The 18,200-nt window shown below is 40.8% G+C and overlaps 1 protein-coding gene across 2 annotated transcripts; it reads left to right on the forward strand.

The window, feature by feature from the left end:
* The first annotated feature begins 3,404 nt into the window (after window positions 1-3,404).
* On the forward strand, window positions 3,405-16,058 carry LOC108089569 (probable serine/threonine-protein kinase DDB_G0278845). Of its 2 annotated transcripts, none has more exons than XM_017187922.2 (6): window positions 3,405-4,624; window positions 9,465-9,734; window positions 12,251-12,391; window positions 13,836-14,306; window positions 14,939-15,123; window positions 15,294-16,058. In XM_017187922.2, the coding sequence occupies exons 1-6, from the start codon at window positions 4,405-4,407 to the stop codon at window positions 15,936-15,938; spliced, it is 1,932 nt and encodes a 643-aa protein (XP_017043411.1). In that variant the 5' UTR covers window positions 3,405-4,404; the 3' UTR covers window positions 15,939-16,058. The 2 variants fall into 2 exon arrangements, with proteins under 2 accessions (XP_017043411.1, XP_017043412.1); XM_017187923.2 differs by having other exon boundaries at window positions 3,406-4,624; window positions 15,311-15,773.
* The last annotated feature ends 2,142 nt before the right edge of the window (window positions 16,059-18,200 follow it).

Genomic DNA, 18,200 nt, shown 5'->3' on the forward strand with positions numbered 1-18,200 from the left:
TTATTTGAAATAATTTGTTTATAAAAAAAATATACAAAATTTTATACATTTTTAAATTCATTAAATTTTCTGGTGGAATTTATGGTAAGAAACTTTTACTCCATTGAAACACATTTAGATATTGTTGTGTGTTTGTTAAGTAATTTAATTTTTATATATTGATATGTTCTTTTGGTAAAAATTTTTGTAACAAAAGCTTAATAAATATTCAAGCTTAAAAACGGTAAGAACCTTTTTTTTACAAACAACCGTAGAATGTCAGAGTTAATGTTATTTTCAAATCAATTTCGCGCTTACATCAACTTTTGAGAAGAATCAGGAAGTCTTTGCAATTTGAACTACAATGGAGTACGTAGATTTGTTCGCTTTCGCATTAGTCAGCAAAATTTGAGGAACATTTGTATGCAAATGGGGAAAAGCAACTGGAGCCAGACAAAAAGCGACACTTTAATCATTCTGGGCAAGCGCTAAACATTTCCGACCAACAAAAACAGAAACTTGAGCATATTTCCGTTGGTTTTGGTCTCCAGAAAGAAAGAAGGTCTTGCACTTAGAAAAATGTATTAAAAAAACTATACATGCTTAAAGAGAACTTGCTTCTAAAAAAGATAATTAAATGGTTTTTCATGGGAAGGGCAATCTTATTTCAATAAAATAATGTTTATTCTTATGTTGGGGTTAATTGTGTTCTTAACTTTTAAATTTTAACTGTAAATACGATATTATATTATATAATAGTACAATTTATTATAAATGGACAAAGATTAATGATATTTTTTTGATGATTGTCGGGTATTTGGATTTATTCAAACAGTAAAGACTTTCCCCCTGTGTAAAAGTCCCTCTGGCGAAAGTTGACCGCTGGTTTTTCCGCAGAAGGAAGCTAGCTGTGCCTAAAAGTTATTTTCTATTTGTTTGTTAACATTACGAAATTCCTATTCTCTGTTGGGCCGGTGGAGAGTTCTAGCCCGGGGTTTTTTCACGGTTCACCAAGTTGGCGGCCCACACCCTTTTCCCTCTGCTCCCCAAAAAGTATGAGCCCCTTCCCGCGGTGGAAATCAGCATATGCATATGCCTACATGTGGGTAAACACCACCGCGTCGCTAACCACGGGCACAAAAACTCCGCCCGGCCTGAGCACTTCTTGTCTACATTGTTTGGAATATTTTCAGCTGGACAACGGACAACGGACAACGAACGACGGACAGGCGAGCAAACAAAAACAGGAAGCGTGGCTACCACAAATATGCACGGCACACAGGGCTTGGCTGTAAGTTCGGAAAGTTTGGGCCGGGATGTAGATACTAGATCGCTATCTGGCTGGAACCTGGCCACTTTGCTACCAAAATAATGGCGGCCGGCAGGCGTTAGCCAAGGCGGCCATAATTAATGCGCCCATCCCCGAAAAACTTGCACGAAACGCAATTAGAAGCAGGCACACAGTCAAACGTCCCTAACTCAAAAAAGCATATGTTCTTTTTTTTATTTCAATAAAATTTAAGTAAGGGAAAGAAATATTTGCATCTCAAAAGTCCACCAAATTTCCTATCAAAGAAAATTTGAAAGTTCCATAGTAGTTCCATAGTTCCATAGTTAAAAATAGTACCTTTAAGGTCTCAAGATATAAGCTTTTATTCACAATTTCTGCTCTAATAGAATTCCAAATAAACAAATTTGTTAATATCTTAGAATAACAAACTGCGAACTAGAGTGCCTATTTTACTATTACATAATTGTAGGTACATTTGAAATTAAGATAAATACAATGATGGATCTAATGTGTGTTAACTAAAGTTTCAATTCAAGAATTTGGCCTGTAGCAGTGGGCATAATTTGTGTTGCTTTTGGAGAGCTTATTTACTCCCCTTCGGGCGGTTCGTAAGATACAGTGATAAATGTTTAATTAGCCGCGTTATTAATCTAATCAATCATGCGGTCCGAAATCAATCAGGCGAGGGGAAGGCAGAAGTTAGGCATTGCGAGTTAGTTCTACTTAATATCCGAGTGGGGCCCCAGTAAAATACCCACCCCTTCCCACTTCTGAATCTTTGGCTTTCTTTGAGTTTTCTTAGACTTTTCTCATTGGGTGTCTCACCTACTTGGTATCCACCGGAGAGCAAGTGGGACAACTATAGAATTCAGTGCGCAAGTGCGAGCCTGCTCTTCAGACACGCCTCTCACTCGCTCTCACTCAAAAAGGCAGCTGGTTTGAGTTTGGCTCAAATTATGTAAGGTGATCCGAGCTCAACGCGCTTGTATTACCCCGCTCTTTTACTCACCCCTCTCTTTTTTCCCCCTTTGCATTCTGTCTCTCGCGACATATAAATATTTTTTAGTGGAAGCAACTTTTGCTTAGTCTCCCATCAACATAAATAAATAAATTTGCCTGTTTGGAAAAGTTCTGCTTGCGTGTATTGGCATTTAGAATGGCAAAAGTTGTGCCTTTCAATCTGCGGATTCATTGTTATTTTGCGTTGGCAAATTATAGGCCATTAAAATTGATTATTTTTCATTATCAGTGTGGGAGGTTGGACGCTTGCCGCCTGTTTGTCACACCCCTTGAACTTAAAAAGAGAGGAGTTGCAGTCAGAACACCTGCGGCTGTGCAAAATAATTTAAAGTTGGTGCCAAAACACACACACTTGCATCAAATTGGCGGCCATTATTACATGGCTCCTGATTTCTGTAATTCAGCCAACCAGCGTGAAAGTGGGAGTGAGAGGGGAACAGTGGGCGAAATAAATCAATTATACGACCCATCTTCACTTCATGCCGCTCCTGTCACTCCACTGCAACTGCACTGCATCCCTCTCGCTCTTTCTCCTTTCCTGCGCAAGTTTTTCATTCCTTTCACTCTCTTGAGTGGCTGTCGCTAATCAGTTACGTCGCTGCTTACCACCCCCTTACCGCCTTACCAAGGTAACAACCAAGGTAACCACCGCGGTGGTTGGCCAAAACGAGTGGAGTTGCGTCCAACGCGGATTCATTGGTTTCTCGTCCGGCCGAGTCACTAATGTCCGTCGATGTCTCGTGTAATGCGTTTTTTGCGAGTCCCCATCTTTCGGAAAGAGTTGGAGATACGGGGAGTTATGGAATAAAAACTGGAGCACGCAAAAAAATCAGGAATCCTTAAGTATCTTATAAAATTATATTTACAAAATTTTAGTTTGAATATAAAAATTGAGTTAAAAATTATTATTATTTTGACATAATAATTCTTTGGCAAACTTATACTTAACACTGTATTAAATCAACAATAAATGTTAAGCATTTTTGAACGCCTAAAACAGATTTAGCAATTGAAAAATAAATTAAAATTCCGGAAAGCCCCAAACACTTAAAGAAATGCAGTTTGTGAAATAAATGATTTTATTCAAAATTTAAACACACTTACAAAATAAGTATTGTTTTATTCAATTTCACTTTTATTTTTGTCTTGTTTTCAAGCACCATTTTTTGTGGCAATGCTTTATTTATTTGATTACCGCCCCCTTATTGTTGTACCTATCATTATTTCCCCTAACGTTTTATTTCCAGTGTTTCATTTTGTGATCGATGATTGACAGCCATTTCTTGGTGTCGGCATTTCCATAAAAAACTTTTCCAACTCGCAAACAGCGCGTATTACCAAACAAAATCGGTCGTCAATTAAAAGCCTGAAAGCAACTGGTAGCGCAGGTCTGGCCAGAAAGTTTGATAAACAATGCACTGAAATCGAATGCCCGAGTAATTAATTATTGAACTTTTACAACTGTTTCGGTTTTGGTTTGGGTTTCGTTGGCTTTACATATTTTTTTTTTTCGTTTTTTTTTTTTTTTTCCTTTTCGCTTTTGCCTCTCATTTCCACAGCGAAGCGCTCAATGGGGCGACGCTCAAACGGACACACTCACAAAAAAGAAAAAAAAAGAAAAAAACGGGAGGGAAGAAAAAAAACCCCTGAATGCTCAGTGGCAAACCGACCACAACCACAGGCAAACCAGAATGCAGCAGCAACCCGATCCGAGTTTTAGCCAAGTAAGATATTGCGCTGCCGGTGGCTCTGAGCTCAGTCTCATTCAGCGAGTCGGCGGGCGTTGAGTTTGAGTGCGAAGTGCGGTGCGCGTCGAGTCAGCGAGCGTTGAGCAGCAGCAACAACACGACGGCAACAGCAGTAACAGCAACAGCAACAGCAGCAACATCAGCCAACAGCAGCAACACCATCGACAGCAGCAACACCAACGGCAGCAACACAAGCGAGCGGTTCCGGTTCGCGTTTTCGAGTGGCGTCCCTCAAAAAAAAAAACACACACATTTATCCCTCAAAAAACCGTCGGAAAAACAGGGCCAATAAAATGCCGCCTGTTCACTAAATACCCAATTATTTAATCGATCCTTTCGGCTAATCTTCAAAATTGGAAGCGTGGCATGGCAACCACCACATCCCCCGGCCCCACAAGGACAACCAACAAAGTTTCCATACCAGGAGCAGCATCTGGGATTTCCGGGAGCAGCGAATCCCCCGGAGCAATCATGCCCATGGCCGCCGTGCCACTGCCGTCGCATCTGCAACTTCTGGGCAGCTCCGCCGGAGGCGTTGGCCAGCCGTCGGCAATCACGCCCGTTTCGCCCACGGCAGCGCCCACAGGTGAGTGCTCGATAGTAAGCAAATCGCTTTTAAATTGGCCAACACATTTCCATAGGTATTGGGAAAGCATTTAATACAATTTAAATTCAATAAAATGCTTCTTTATTTTTTTTAAATTTAATTACCTATGCTTTAAACACCACCTTTGTTTTAACTGAAATAGGATTTTTTGTTATGAGGTTGACTATGGTATATGGTATAATTGATATTGAATAATTCTGTCCTTAAAGCGGAATTTTAATATAGGTAGCCCTTCAAATTGCCTACTTTATGGTTTTGTTTAAATGCCTTAGTAATCAAAGCTTAGTAGATTGTTTATTTATTTTATTTATAAAACTTCAAGTTTATTCTTTATAAAACTTCAACAAATTAAATTACAGAGAATATAGGTAGTATTTATTTATGTAAAGAAAAAAGTTGCCTTATTGAACGTTTTTAAAAATGTATAACATTTTTATAAATAATCAAAATAATTGAATTTTAGTATTTCACTTACATTTCATACATCATTTCACATTACTTACTAATATTTCTTGTACACAAGAGAATATTTTCCATGGAAATACATGAAGTGTTTTTTCCAGAATACTTGATTTCGTCTTTTTTTTTTTGTTAATTTTCTTACTCGCTTACTTGCTTAGTTATGTTTGTAAAGCTACTAGTGTTGCTGCAGCATTCGCCTGTTTCTCCGGTGATTTTACAACTAATCTTGCTTCTACAAACCAGCGATTTTTCTGCGGTATCTGCTGATATCGCCTCTTAAGTTGCTGTTGCTGTTGCTGCTGCTGCTGCCGTTGCCGTTGTGGTGTTGCCAGTGGTGCACACTCCATGTGAGCCGCAAGATTCGGGCGAATTCCGTGAACTGACAGGGATATCGGAATCGGGGGCCCGAAACAGTTTAAAACAAAAGCCAGCCACAAGAAACTGGTGGCACTAGTCAAATGCCTGCTGGAGAAGTGCAATGATTTGGAAATTTCACAACAGCAACAGCAACGCAGCGGCAGCAGCAACAGCAGCGCAACAGCAACAGCAACAGCAGCAACTCTCCTGCAGCAGCAACACACAACTGTGGCAACTGTTTTGGTCTTTCGCACATCAGTGGCAATTTGTTTTGCACAAGTATGGGCTGTCAAATAAAATTAGTTCACGTCGGCGGCCATCGAATGTATCTGCAAGATACACACACCGAGAGTCCCGGATGGGAATGGAGGGGACTTTGCGGCATTTGGGGCGGGAAAAAGGGGGGCGAGAAAAGCTTTGACTTGTCTCTAGAAGGTGTTGGAAGTTGCACAATAAATAAATAATTATAAAAAGAGCCCCGGTCGAGAGGTAGAGAGCGAGACACGTTGAAAAAGAGACACGGAGACCCCAAAGTGCTGGTAAACGGGGGGTTAAAGGGGGAGGGTTTTGAGGGGGAGGGGGTGGAAGGGGTTAAGGGGGGTAACCAAGGAGGTAACATACATGGCATACATTGAAGTTTAAGCATAGGGCAGAAACCATACTTAGGGGTCTCAGGTTACGTGGTGCGTGTATTCGCATTATTCTTAGAAAGCCAAGCGTATAAAAGGTGTGCACAATGATTTTGAAGAGTGCCTCGGGTTCGGTTTGCTATGGTTTGGTTTGGTTTGCCATGGTTTGGTATGGTTTTTTGCCTTTGGTTCGAAAAATGCACATGTAGCTCCTTACGTTGCTCTGCCTTGCGTTACGTATATGAATATGTGTGTCACCCCAGTTGGTTAGGTGGTGCCACCACCTAAGGAACCGGGGTTATCATTTCACGACTCTTTGGCTCTTTTTTTTTTTAACCAAGTGTCTGTAAAAGGAATCAGTGATATAAGTACCGGGCAAAGTGTGTCACCTTCTGTGAATAATAACTTAATATTTCAATAACCACCTAGATAATCACTGACTCATTTAATAAGGCATTATTACACATTATAATTTTATTTGGAATTTGTTTAAAATGTTGTAATATTATTCCTAGCATAGGCATTGCCATTCTTAGGAGTAGAATCCCAAAAAAAATTAATTACTGGGTACAAATTATCTTAACCCAATTAAAAGATAAGAACTGGAAGCAGTTCGATTTGTATTCTATCAACTATATATTATATTTAAAACTTTTGAAAAAAGTTACATACTTAAAAAGTTAATTCAAATCAAATGAAATTAAGCATTTCAAGTTCAAGATGTTTTATTTAAACTTCCGCTGGTTAGCCACTATTTGCCATAGTAAACTTAATTCCACAACCTCACCATAAAGTCTAATAAAGAATGGCATAAAATTAGAGTGACTTATGTAAGAGTAGATGTCCCCTGAGCGGAATTCTCGCAGCTTAGGAAAATGTGCGAAGATCGCAGTAATGCGCACTGGCAGTAAAAACCAGAAGCTTTGGAGGACGAGTAATGCGCTGCGCGCGACAAACAAGATCAGCGAGCACTAACTGAAGGGGGAATGGGGATGAGGTTGAGGTTGGGGATATAGTTGCGGATGGATATGGATGGCCATCGGGATGGGGATGCGTTGAGGAGCCACATAAAAAGCGAGCAACTTTAATTTATATGCAGTGGTTGGGAAAGGGGGAAAAAAGGGGGTAAAGGGGAGGTGCAGCGGCAAAAAGTTACCGGTAGCAATAAATCAAACTATCAATTGAATTCCGAGGCGATCATCACTTGTGGCGAGCTGCGATCCCGAGCTCGAGCTTCAGTTCGACTCCGATCGGCATCGCCTCTTGTTATAAGTCTCACGGTGACGTGCGTTGTGGCTACAGATAGAAAAAAAATTCTAATCAGAAATAATTATTCTTGAAAAATATTCTACCATGCTTAATTTTTGTGGGTCAAAATAAATCAAGAAACAAATGTTGTATATAGTTATATCAAATGAGATCAATTCAATTAATTTAACATAAGCTCTATATTGTTAAAACATTTTCAATATTCAATTAAATATTGGACATTTTTGGGAATGGGAAAATTGTTTGTTAAGGCAGGTCAAATTTAAAAAGATACAAATAATTTAACTAGTTTAACTTATTTATTGTTTTAATAAGAAATCATTTAAAAATGAATAATGAAGTATGGAATTTCCTTTAAATGTTATTTTTTCCCTCGTAACTAAAATGCAAAATAATTTATACCTGAAGCCAGCTATATCAGCTACTATTTCTCTCAGTGCTGAGGGGGCAAAGGGGCATGCTCAGGGGCTTCGGTTTTGGGCCTTGGCTCGGGCGATTTTAAGCCGCTTTTGCAATTGACTGAGGCGCATCGCAGGGCAGTCGGAGCTGTCGCATTGCGTAGTAAATCATCGGTCGATTCCGCACCGACTTTGCCATAGAATCTGGACTGGGAATATGGCACTGTGACTGTAACTCCAGGATTGGGGAACTGAGACCGAGACCGAGACCGAGACTGGGGCAATCCGGAGGCAGTGAGTGCTGTTGACATCCAAGTTGGCCGGCTGTTGCGGCGGCATAAATCAAGCATGGCCATAACCGCGGCCACAACAATTGGCGCAACATGCGATTGCAGCAAATTGCAGCGGCCACTTTTAAATGGAGTAAGCCTCGTGTACCCATCTGCATGGAGTTTAATTAGCCAAGGAGTTGGAGAATGGAGGAGATCCCCATTCCATATCCCGATCTTCGATCTCAGTGCATACTGGCAAAACCGACTGGCATGCCGTCGCCACACACGGAGCTCGATCGCACCAAAAAAGAGGTGTTAAAATGTGTGCAGTTCTCGCGATCAGATAAAATGTCAAAATGAACATAAAAGCTTCTACATTCGAGGAATGGCCAATTGCTGCCGCCACTCTTGACAAGCGATCTTCCAACCAACTTCAGCTTCATCTCCAACTCCAACTTCAAGTCCAATTCCGATTCTGATTCCGATCCAGAGATCCCAGCTTCAACAAATTGCCGGCGAGAATTTCATAAATTCCGACTGGAATCAGCAGTCAGTGTCAGCGGTAATGGACCACACCGCGTCCATTATGCCCATAAACGTTGACACTTCCGCCACTGAACGGAGCTCTTCTCCTTGGTCGCCTGGTTAACTTGGCTCTGACTTTGACATCGTCGATCAAAAACACACCGAAATTTGTCCAGCCTTCGAGGAGTTGTCCCAGTTCCCCTCCCGAAATCCTCGATCTGCCATTTGATGATCGGGCTACAAATTTCTTGGTGTTTCTGTGTCACGCGCGGAATGCCGGCAACAGCTTCGTTTAAATTCCAATTGACATTTAATGATTTTGTGCCTGTGCACTCGGAAAAAAGCATGGAATTTGCTGCTCCTTCAATTTTAGTTGATATAAATTTCATAGGTATATTCAGCGAATACTTCGAGCTTATAAGAATTGTTCATGTTAGTTGAATTGCATAGCAGATAGTATAATAGTTGTGTTTTAATTGGTTAAGTTGAATTAAAGGTTTATGTAACTTTTTTTAAAATGATTTTATAATGGTTTCCTTTACTTTACTTTACAATTCTAACATTGTAGTTTGATCTCTGAAATATTATCCATTATTGATCATATACTATTAGATGCATGCATTTAAATTTTTACATGTTAATAAAATCGAATTAAATGCTTAAACTTATTTTACCCGTTTAATTTCAGAGAGAAGATCTCCAGTCTATTTGTATTTAATCCTAATCACCCAATTATTTGTGTTCATTTGAATAACATTTAAATTAAAAGCACCTCTTATTTAAATGCTTTAAGTGGTAATTGATTGCTTAAGTTTTCTACCCATTAAAAACTGGTTCTCCAATTTCCAAGTTCCTAACTGATCGTAATATTTTCAGTGCACTAATACGTTTTACCCTCCCATTTCAGTTCTCGCCCAGCCGCACAGCTTGAGCCCCGCCACGCCCCTTTTGGCCCAGGGAACGCCTCCCGCTCCGACGTTGGGCGGCCTCTTCTGCGGAGGAAGTGCAGCAGCTGGACCGCCGGGATCTGCGGGGGCGGCAGCAGCGGCGGCGGCAACGAACCTCAACGCTTTGGCCTCCCAACATCGACTATTGGAATTATCCCGCTTTGGACTGAGGGGATATGATTTGGCTCAACATATGCTCTCCCAACAGGGAGCTGTGTCCAAGTTGCTGGGTGAGTTAACAAGGTTAAATCGGGAGAAGTGATAAGGGGAGGGGAGGGGTGAAGAGGGGGGAGGGGGTAGGGGTATAACCGACGTGGTCTAGACCACCCTGACCAATGCAATCAGCGGCATAACGCGGAACCACAAAACACGCGCCCCAAATGCAATCGCCAAGTGTCCCCAAGCGTTCCAATCGATTTGCACGGCTCCGTTTGTGGGGTCACGTAAACACGACAAATCGATTGGCAATTGGCAATCGCCATTGCCTCCGCCTGACCACCTGGACCCCCCTTATCCTCACCTGGACTCCTTCTTCCCCCTTTGCCCCCCTTTTCCCCGCAGAGGAAGTCTGCAGCAGCCGCACACCTGTTGCCACCTGTGGGTACGAACACCCAGCCGTGTCATTCTCGATTTGCAACCGACTGCGCCTAAATGGCTAATTTGAACTGCAAGCTTACGACTTGAGCAGGAAGTACAGAATTTCGAGCATTTATAGGTTGCCAAAAGTAGTAACAAAAAATTAATTTAATACCAAAAATGTGGAAATTCTTAGTAAAAAAAAATAAAATCCATTAAAAATATTTGTTTAATATGAGCGTATTAATTTTAAAAATTATATTAATGTAAAGTTAATTAAAAGGAACAACTCTTAAAATTAAATAAAGTTTTATTTTATTTAGAAAATATTTCTGGCATTAAAAGCGTTAACAAAATGATAGATCCTTTATACAATCTTATATAACCAAAATTTGTTTTGTTTTTGTTTAGAAAATATTTATTAAATTTTTAGTATTAGTATTAGCACCATTAAATTTTCTACAACTAGAGTTAATTACATTTTAACCATAACAAAAAACCCCGCGCGACACATAAAATAGTATTAAAATGTCACTTATGACAAATTTACTTTTTGATAGAATAAATACCAAAATCAAATTAAATTTTATGGGATTTCATTCATTACTTTATTAACAAAACATGCATATTATAGCAGCTAAATACCATTTTATCAGCAGGTAGTTCAGTGTGCCAGGAAAAGATACGCTAAATAAATCTGCCCATTCACAAATATTCATTAGCGTAACTTCAAATCGCGCCATCCGATCTGTGTGGATGCCATTCATTCCCATTCAAGTCAATTTAAATTGTGTAAATAATTTCCGTTTTGCACAAAAAGCTAGAAAACAAAGTGTACAAGTACATTTGTGCCCATTCAGTAATTTAAGGCAACCAACTGCACCGAAAATAAAACCTCACTAGATGTGTAATAAATCCTAAATAAATTAGTTTGTTAATTAATAGATAATAGTTTTTGCCACTCGAAATGGATGTTAATGTGAGCCAGCTAATCTGGGCATTTGAAACGATATCTTTGGGATTTTTTCCGCGTGTAATTCAGTGACAGCATTCAATTTACAAGATAAACGCGCGCGCCTGTCAACTGCTTCCGACGAATTATCATTTGAGCCGACTTTGTGACTTTGTGGCTCTGTCGGTGACTCCAGTGACTGCGACTTGGAGTCTGAGGCCGCTGATGTTGTCAAATATTCAAATTAGCGCTACGCTGAATGGACGCCGGCTGCTGGCTTAATTGTCTAGTTAGTTAGTGGCTCGGAGCAGGCAGTCAACAGGTAGCAGGTATCTGCTATTTGGTATCTGGAAGCCGTATTGCCTGCCACACAATGCACTGCGCCCAGAGGGCTTTTGACCCGTTCGAAAAACGCCCACACGAACACACAGCCACCAGCCAGCTTTGAACAATGTGAAAATTATGCGAGTCGCACAATACTCTGGCCCAAGGCACCTGGCCGGCAGTTCGGGAAAAAAGTTGAAAAAAACCAAATTGATTGCACAACTGGGATGGGGTTTACCTGCCTAGATTTGAACAGCCCGACACGCCCTCAGCCGAAAAGACTTTCGGGCTCCCAATTACTAATTTATTTAATTAACCACATTATTCACAAAAAACAGGGGTTACATTCCCTCTTAAATCACAAAGGTCTAATAGGGTTTCATAAATCACTGACTTATTAGTTTATATACTTCTGAGCTTTTAAAACAATAAAGATCATTATCAATTTAGAAAATATTTTAGGTATTAAAAACCCAGATAGGCTTTTATATGGGGTATAACTTTGTAAGCCTAAATCTAAATCTAAGCCTAATGATTGTAAATCCATTAAAAATATTTTTGAGTGATACCAAACTAAATTTAATAATGCTCAAAATAATTACAAGATCTTGAAGTACAATCTTCTTTATAGTTTACGGAATTTTTTAATACTTAGTAGTAGTACCTAGATATACTATTACTATATTCTTTAAATCTGGTATTCATTCAATATCAAAACTTGATTAAAAGTACTTGAAATAAAATAAATAAATAATTAATAAATAAATAAAAATAAAATACTTCTTTGGATAATCGGGGAATAATTAATATTTACCAACACATTTGATTGATATTTTATTACCTATTCATTACTCCTGTGTTTAATCCTTTATTTATTTATTTTTTTTATTGCAGGCACATTGCGACCACCTGGGCTAATTGGCGGCTCCAAGCCGAAGGTGGCCACCCCAACTGTGGTCTCCAAGATCGAGCAGTACAAGCGCGAGAATCCGACGATCTTCGCGTGGGAAATCCGCGAGCGACTGATCACCGAAGGTAGGCGAACAATGAGTCCACTCTTCAGATGCCGATCAATGGATGCAGGATCAATGGGGTATAGGGAGTAGGGAGTATTGAGGATGGAATAGGGAGAGACAATGCGAGGAGTAGCTGGGCTAATTAACTGACAGGGAACCCCCGAAAGCGAAATTGGCCAACAAATGACAACGGTCGCGACAAGCGTCTGGTTTTTTGTTCAGCAAAATGCTTACGCGCTTCTTCAGGCTCTTCAAAATCTTCTGGTTCCCGAGTTCCTCCTCCAGCTCTCCAACTTGTTTACCTCGAGGATTGACAGGAGGAACTGGAAGAGGAGCAGCAGCCATCAGCATTGGGGCATCGGGAATGGGATTGATGTGTTTATGGTGCTCGTAATGCGAATGCCCGCCGAGGGCTCATTTAATGTTGTAAGAATCGGTTGGATATAGAGGATATATATTGTTCCAGCAGCGCGGCAGATTTAGATTTATCGATTGGCTAATTTATGAACATCCGCTGCGAAAGTCCGATTGATATGTAAATGTGCTCACATTTGTGTCACTCATTTCGTGCTCCCTCCTCCGAAAGAAGTTGCGAGATAATCGCGAACTCGGATTGGGAGGCAGTAAGTAGTCCAGTCGGCAGTCGGCAGCAACCAGTTGATGGTTTCTGCCTGCCACATGACAGTTGCCCGTGGGCAGTTGAAATGGTCAGTGGATGTGGTTGTGGATTGGATGGTGGTTAGTGGATGTGGACTGGGGACTGGGGACAGTGGTCAGTTTGAATCGGCCGGTGCAATGAATCGTTCCGATAGCCATCGCTCGCATGAGACGCACGAACACACACACGGCGAGATCCAATCGCTCCTCTCATTACAGTCAATCTCCAGCTCATTTCGGGGTCACCAGCAGGTCATGATGTGATGCTCAGCATCCGGTGAATGAACAATGAAAGTCAGGGGTATCCAAATCAGAGCTTTTTTAAAACAAATCAAATTTAAAGAACAGAAAAGACTAACTTGTCTCCTAATAAATATGTATTTTATTCATAGAGTTGAGTGGTGTTATTAAGACTTAAGAACTTTAAGATTAATTGAATCGAATAATGCATATCACAAGCTTTGGTTTAAAGAAGTTAATTAATTGATAACATTATGTTTCGTTAAATTAATAGTGTGTGGGTTATTTCAAAAAGTAGCTCAAGGAAAAAAAAATTACAAATTGTTACTGAAAGAAAAATAATATTTCTCGAAAGGTATAGCTAATATCGTTCATTTTCGGCTTTAAAAATTCTAGGTCTCCTTTAGTTAATGATATGTCTTGTTAGATTGTTACTGAAAATTAAATAATATTTTTGGAAAGGTATAGCTTATATCGGTCTAACTAGGCTTTAAAAATTCTTCTTCTCCTTTAGTTATTGATATATCTTTAACCCTTCACCTGACACTAATCGCTCCACTTCCTAGGTGTTTGCACCAATGCCACCGCTCCGTCGGTGAGCAGCATCAACCGAATCTTGCGCAATCGAGCCGCGGAAAGGGCAGCGGCGGAGTTCGCCCGGGCGGCGAGTTACGGGTACGCCATCCATCCCACGCATCCGCATCCGTACACCAGCTTTCCCACTTGGCCAGCCCATCATCCGCTGTGGGGAGCCGTTCCAATTCCCGCCGGCGGAAGTGGATCCCTGCAGCCGAGCGGAAGTGGCAGCAGCTACGGCAGTGATGGCAACATGAGCTCAAATCCCCACAGCAGCAACAGCAACACCACCCACAGCAACACCAATGGCAACAGCAACAACAATAACAACAACACTAATAGTGGCAGTGCTTGTGGAGAAAGCAGTGCGGGGAGTGGGCGTCTCTCCCTGCCGGCACTTTCACCAGATTCGGGGAGTCGGGATAGCCGCTCCCCGGACGCGGATGCCAACCGGATGATAGGTGAGTCCAGTAACCTTTGCTTACCTTCTTTTGGAAATATCTGCAAAGAAAATAGTGTTCTAAGAAGAAGTCCCTTCAAAAAACTTAGATAATTAGCATTTTGTTAAACACCATGAAATTGTATTCTATTAATTTTATAGCAACAACAAAACATTGAAAATTCTTTTAAAATATTATGAAAATTTTCTTAACTCATAAATACAGTTTTGCTAGAGAAAAGTAATACATTTGGAAAATATTTTTCTTTTTAATTTTAAAAGCTTTCTGATGCTGTTCACTAATTTGGAAATCTTAACGTTGTTTATATGAAAAAAAATATTTAATGTTTCTTAAAACTTCTTAAAGTTATCATGGGAAATAAAGAACTTTCTTTAAAACTGACCCAAACAAAAAATGTTATTGGTCATTAATAAATAAGCCATTAAAACAGAAGATCATGAGTAAAAACCAGTGTAAAAATATTTGTCACTTCCAAATTCCAAATAATATCAATAAACGAAATTACTTTTAGGGCGGTTGTGTATTTAAATGTTACAATTAGATGTCAAAATGTTTTTAAATTTCATATAATTTGTAATCAAGGTATTGTTTATGTTTTATATTCGTTTATATGTGCTGCACTATTATTTCAGACATCGAGGGCGAGGACAGCGATTCGCAGGACAGCGACCAGCCGAAGTTCCGGCGGAACCGGACCACCTTCAGTCCGGAGCAGCTGGACGAGCTGGAGAAGGAGTTCGACAAGTCGCACTACCCGTGCGTGAACACCCGCGAGAAACTGGCTGGCCGAACGGCCTTGAGCGAGGCGCGAGTTCAGGTGAGTGGATGCCACACCCCATATATGTTTTTGGTACCCAAAACTCCCGATTCGAAGACACCGACCAAACACCAACCACAACCTACTAACCAGATGAACACACACACCGATCCCACGGCTCTCTTTTTTTATCGACTAACAAATTGTCTCTTCACCGATTGATCAACCAGGTTTGGTTTTCCAACAGACGAGCGAAATGGCGGCGCCACCAGCGGGTCAACTTGCTCAAGCGTCGCGACTCGCCCTCGACATCGAGGTCACCCACGCCGGTGGCTCCAGTTGGGGAAACCCCTGGCCACCAGAAGCCACCACCATTAGTCTACAACCACAACAACAGCAGCAGCAGCGGCAACACCACATGCAACAACAACAGCAACACCTGCAACAACAGCAACAACAATTGCAACAGCAACATCAACAACAGCAACAGCAACACCATCAGCAGGAGCAGCAACACGAACCACGTGGAAGAGCCACCAGCGGTGGTGGCAACTGTCTCACCCACAGCATCAGCTCCATTATCAATGGGCGGTGAGCACAGTGCCTTCCACGCCCTTCCGATGACCTTGCCGCTGCAGATGCCCATGACCTTGCCCCCGGCTTCGGCGGCCGCCTTTGCCCTCAGTTTCGCCCGCCAGTACATCGCCAAATATATGGGAACGCCAGTAAATCTCGGTCACAATCCGCTAATTGCTGGTCAGGATTCATCAGGATTGAGGGAGCAGCAGCTGGAGGATCATGAGGAGGAGAGGGAGAGGGAAAGGGAGAGGGAGCAGGAGGAGGAGGTAATCAACGTGGAACACAACGACGAGTGACCATTATTCCTATCGCTTTAAATCGAGAATTTAGTGCAATTTTTACTTAATTTATGAACGTTTGAAGCACATTTAACCGCGTGCTGAGTACAAATAAAATCGAAACGATATAAGTTCTCACGAGTTTCGTATAATTGGTTTGGGAATTCCGAAGATGACACCCTTTGACACATCCCCAAGAGGGAGGGGATGGGTTTTGAAAGAGACTTTTCGAAAATAACTCAAGTGGACAAATCTGACAATTTTGTGGCTACCAAAAGCGAAGTGAAAAGCAGACACAGAGGCAGTGGCACAGGCTCCAACTCCACATCTCAAGTACCTGGCAAACTTGGGTTTAAGATCATTGGGATCTTCAGAGATGGGTGATCGGGGGATTGGAGGGATCGGGGGATTCCATTGCGGGAGCCGGGTGATTAATGTGGCTTTAATTACATGCGCTGCTGCCAAGAGAGTCGTCGCCGTCCTCGTTTTTGTCGTCAATGTGTATGCTCGGATGGATCACTATAATTATATAGATGGCCGAATTAAATTTTAATTTAACGCCTGTCAAATCAGAAAACCACTGCCATAATCGTTCGCTCAAGAGATCCCCGATCCACGATTCACGATCCACGGGGGCAGCTCCCCCAAAACAGTTATTCATTTCATCACTGATGATCGCTGATCGGTGATCCGGTGATCGCTGATCGGTGAGAATCAATCGAACTATGCGCCAAGCGCTATTTTACCATCATTCCATTATTGATTGTTCGGATTGTAATGAGCCACCGAAGGCGTCAACTCCAGCGTCGATCGCCGATGAAAGAATGGAGTGAAGAAAGACGCCTGCCCGCCAAGAGAATGCGAAACAATTAAAGCCCCGAATCTCCGTACGGATCCCGAATACCTGCGGCTTTCAATGAGTCGTCGAAATGGATTGCGCCGCAAGTGGGGGATACACCGGAAAAAATCGAATTAAAAATCAATTTGACTTGCGCTGGTTTTGAGTGGTGAGTATTCTTTGGGATCTCGATTTATCCTGTCATCAAGGCGCCATTAAATTGACACACAAAACAAGGGTTCAATGTAGGAGAATTAATTGGGAAAGGATTATTTACAGATGAAAATATTTTAATTAAATATGTAATATATATTAACATGCATAAAACATTTAAAAACAATTTTAAAGTATACTTTAAAGTACCTATAAAATATAGTTGGAGTGTTCAAAATTATCTAAAAATGTTGAATTCTTATTAAATAATTAGAAAGACATAAAAATTATATGTATTTGACATGTTTGATTGAATTGTTGAAGATAAAACAAAACAGAATTATATTTATGTTTGATATGCGTTGTATCAAATATGATTTAAACAGACTTTTACTTTTAGTTTCTACCGAATTATCATTTTTGTATACTTATATAATGATTCAGTACCATATACACTTTTATATTATTTACAGTGAACACTCATAGCTCATGTGGCCGCCTGAAATTGCTTTCCCCTTAGATTGCCTTTGTGGCAAATGTGGCGCTTTGGGGTCATGTGAGAGAATTGTGTTCGATGTCGAGTGTCTTTGAATGAGAATCGAAGTGGAAGTGGACCTGCGACCCGAAATTGGTTGCATATCATCCGAGGGTCCCAGTTGCATCCCTGTCGCAGCTTCGAGCGTTGTCTGCTGCCTGTACCTGTTAATTGCCAAAGGCGTTAGTATTAAGTGGTTTTCGTGCTTATTATAAATATCTCTTAATTTTCGCCATCCCCACGCTCTGCTGGTGTGAGTGGCAAAATCTTGAAATGGCAATCACCGACTTGCAATTCCCAACTTCCAACTTCCAACTCCGATTCTCCAACTCCAACTCTTGGCCAAAAGGCAGCCAAGTGGACAACGTCTGCGGACTCGTCGTCGTCTGCTTTGTTGTCATTATGTTGTGTTATTTGGCACGATTTGTTAAGCTAAGGAGCAGGAATGGGACTGTGTTGAAGACTACGGACCAGGGGCGAACTAGGGAGATATTATTTGGGGTACATATTAAATAAATACCTAATACAAAAAAGTAACTCGATTTAAACAGAAATAAAATAAAATAAATTCCTCAAAAGAACTTGTTGACATTATGGATTGCTTGCAATTGGGAAAACTTTTCGCACAGTTATATGTTTTGATTTTAATAGTTGAAAATAAAATTATCATTATGTCAATATAAAACATTATGAAATGCTATTCAAATATTAAGACGATGGCATATGGCAGAATTACTTATAAAAGAAGTGATTA

This window comes from Drosophila ficusphila, unplaced genomic scaffold (assembly GCF_018152265.1).
Source record: "Drosophila ficusphila isolate 14025-0441.05 unplaced genomic scaffold, ASM1815226v1 contig_286, whole genome shotgun sequence".
Lineage (NCBI taxonomy): Eukaryota > Metazoa > Arthropoda > Insecta > Diptera > Drosophilidae > Drosophila > Drosophila ficusphila.

Bases quoted from the DNA above. Each gene is read 5' to 3' on its own strand.
- LOC108089569 (XM_017187922.2), top strand. From the start codon at position 4,405: ATGGCAACCACCACATCCCCCGGCCCCACAAGGACAACCAACAAAGTT. The intron at 12,392-13,835 runs GTAGGCGAACAA...TCCACTTCCTAG, and splicing joins CGAGCGACTGATCACCGAAG to GTGTTTGCACCAATGCCACC. The intron at 14,307-14,938 runs GTGAGTCCAGTA...CTATTATTTCAG, and splicing joins GGATGCCAACCGGATGATAG to ACATCGAGGGCGAGGACAGC.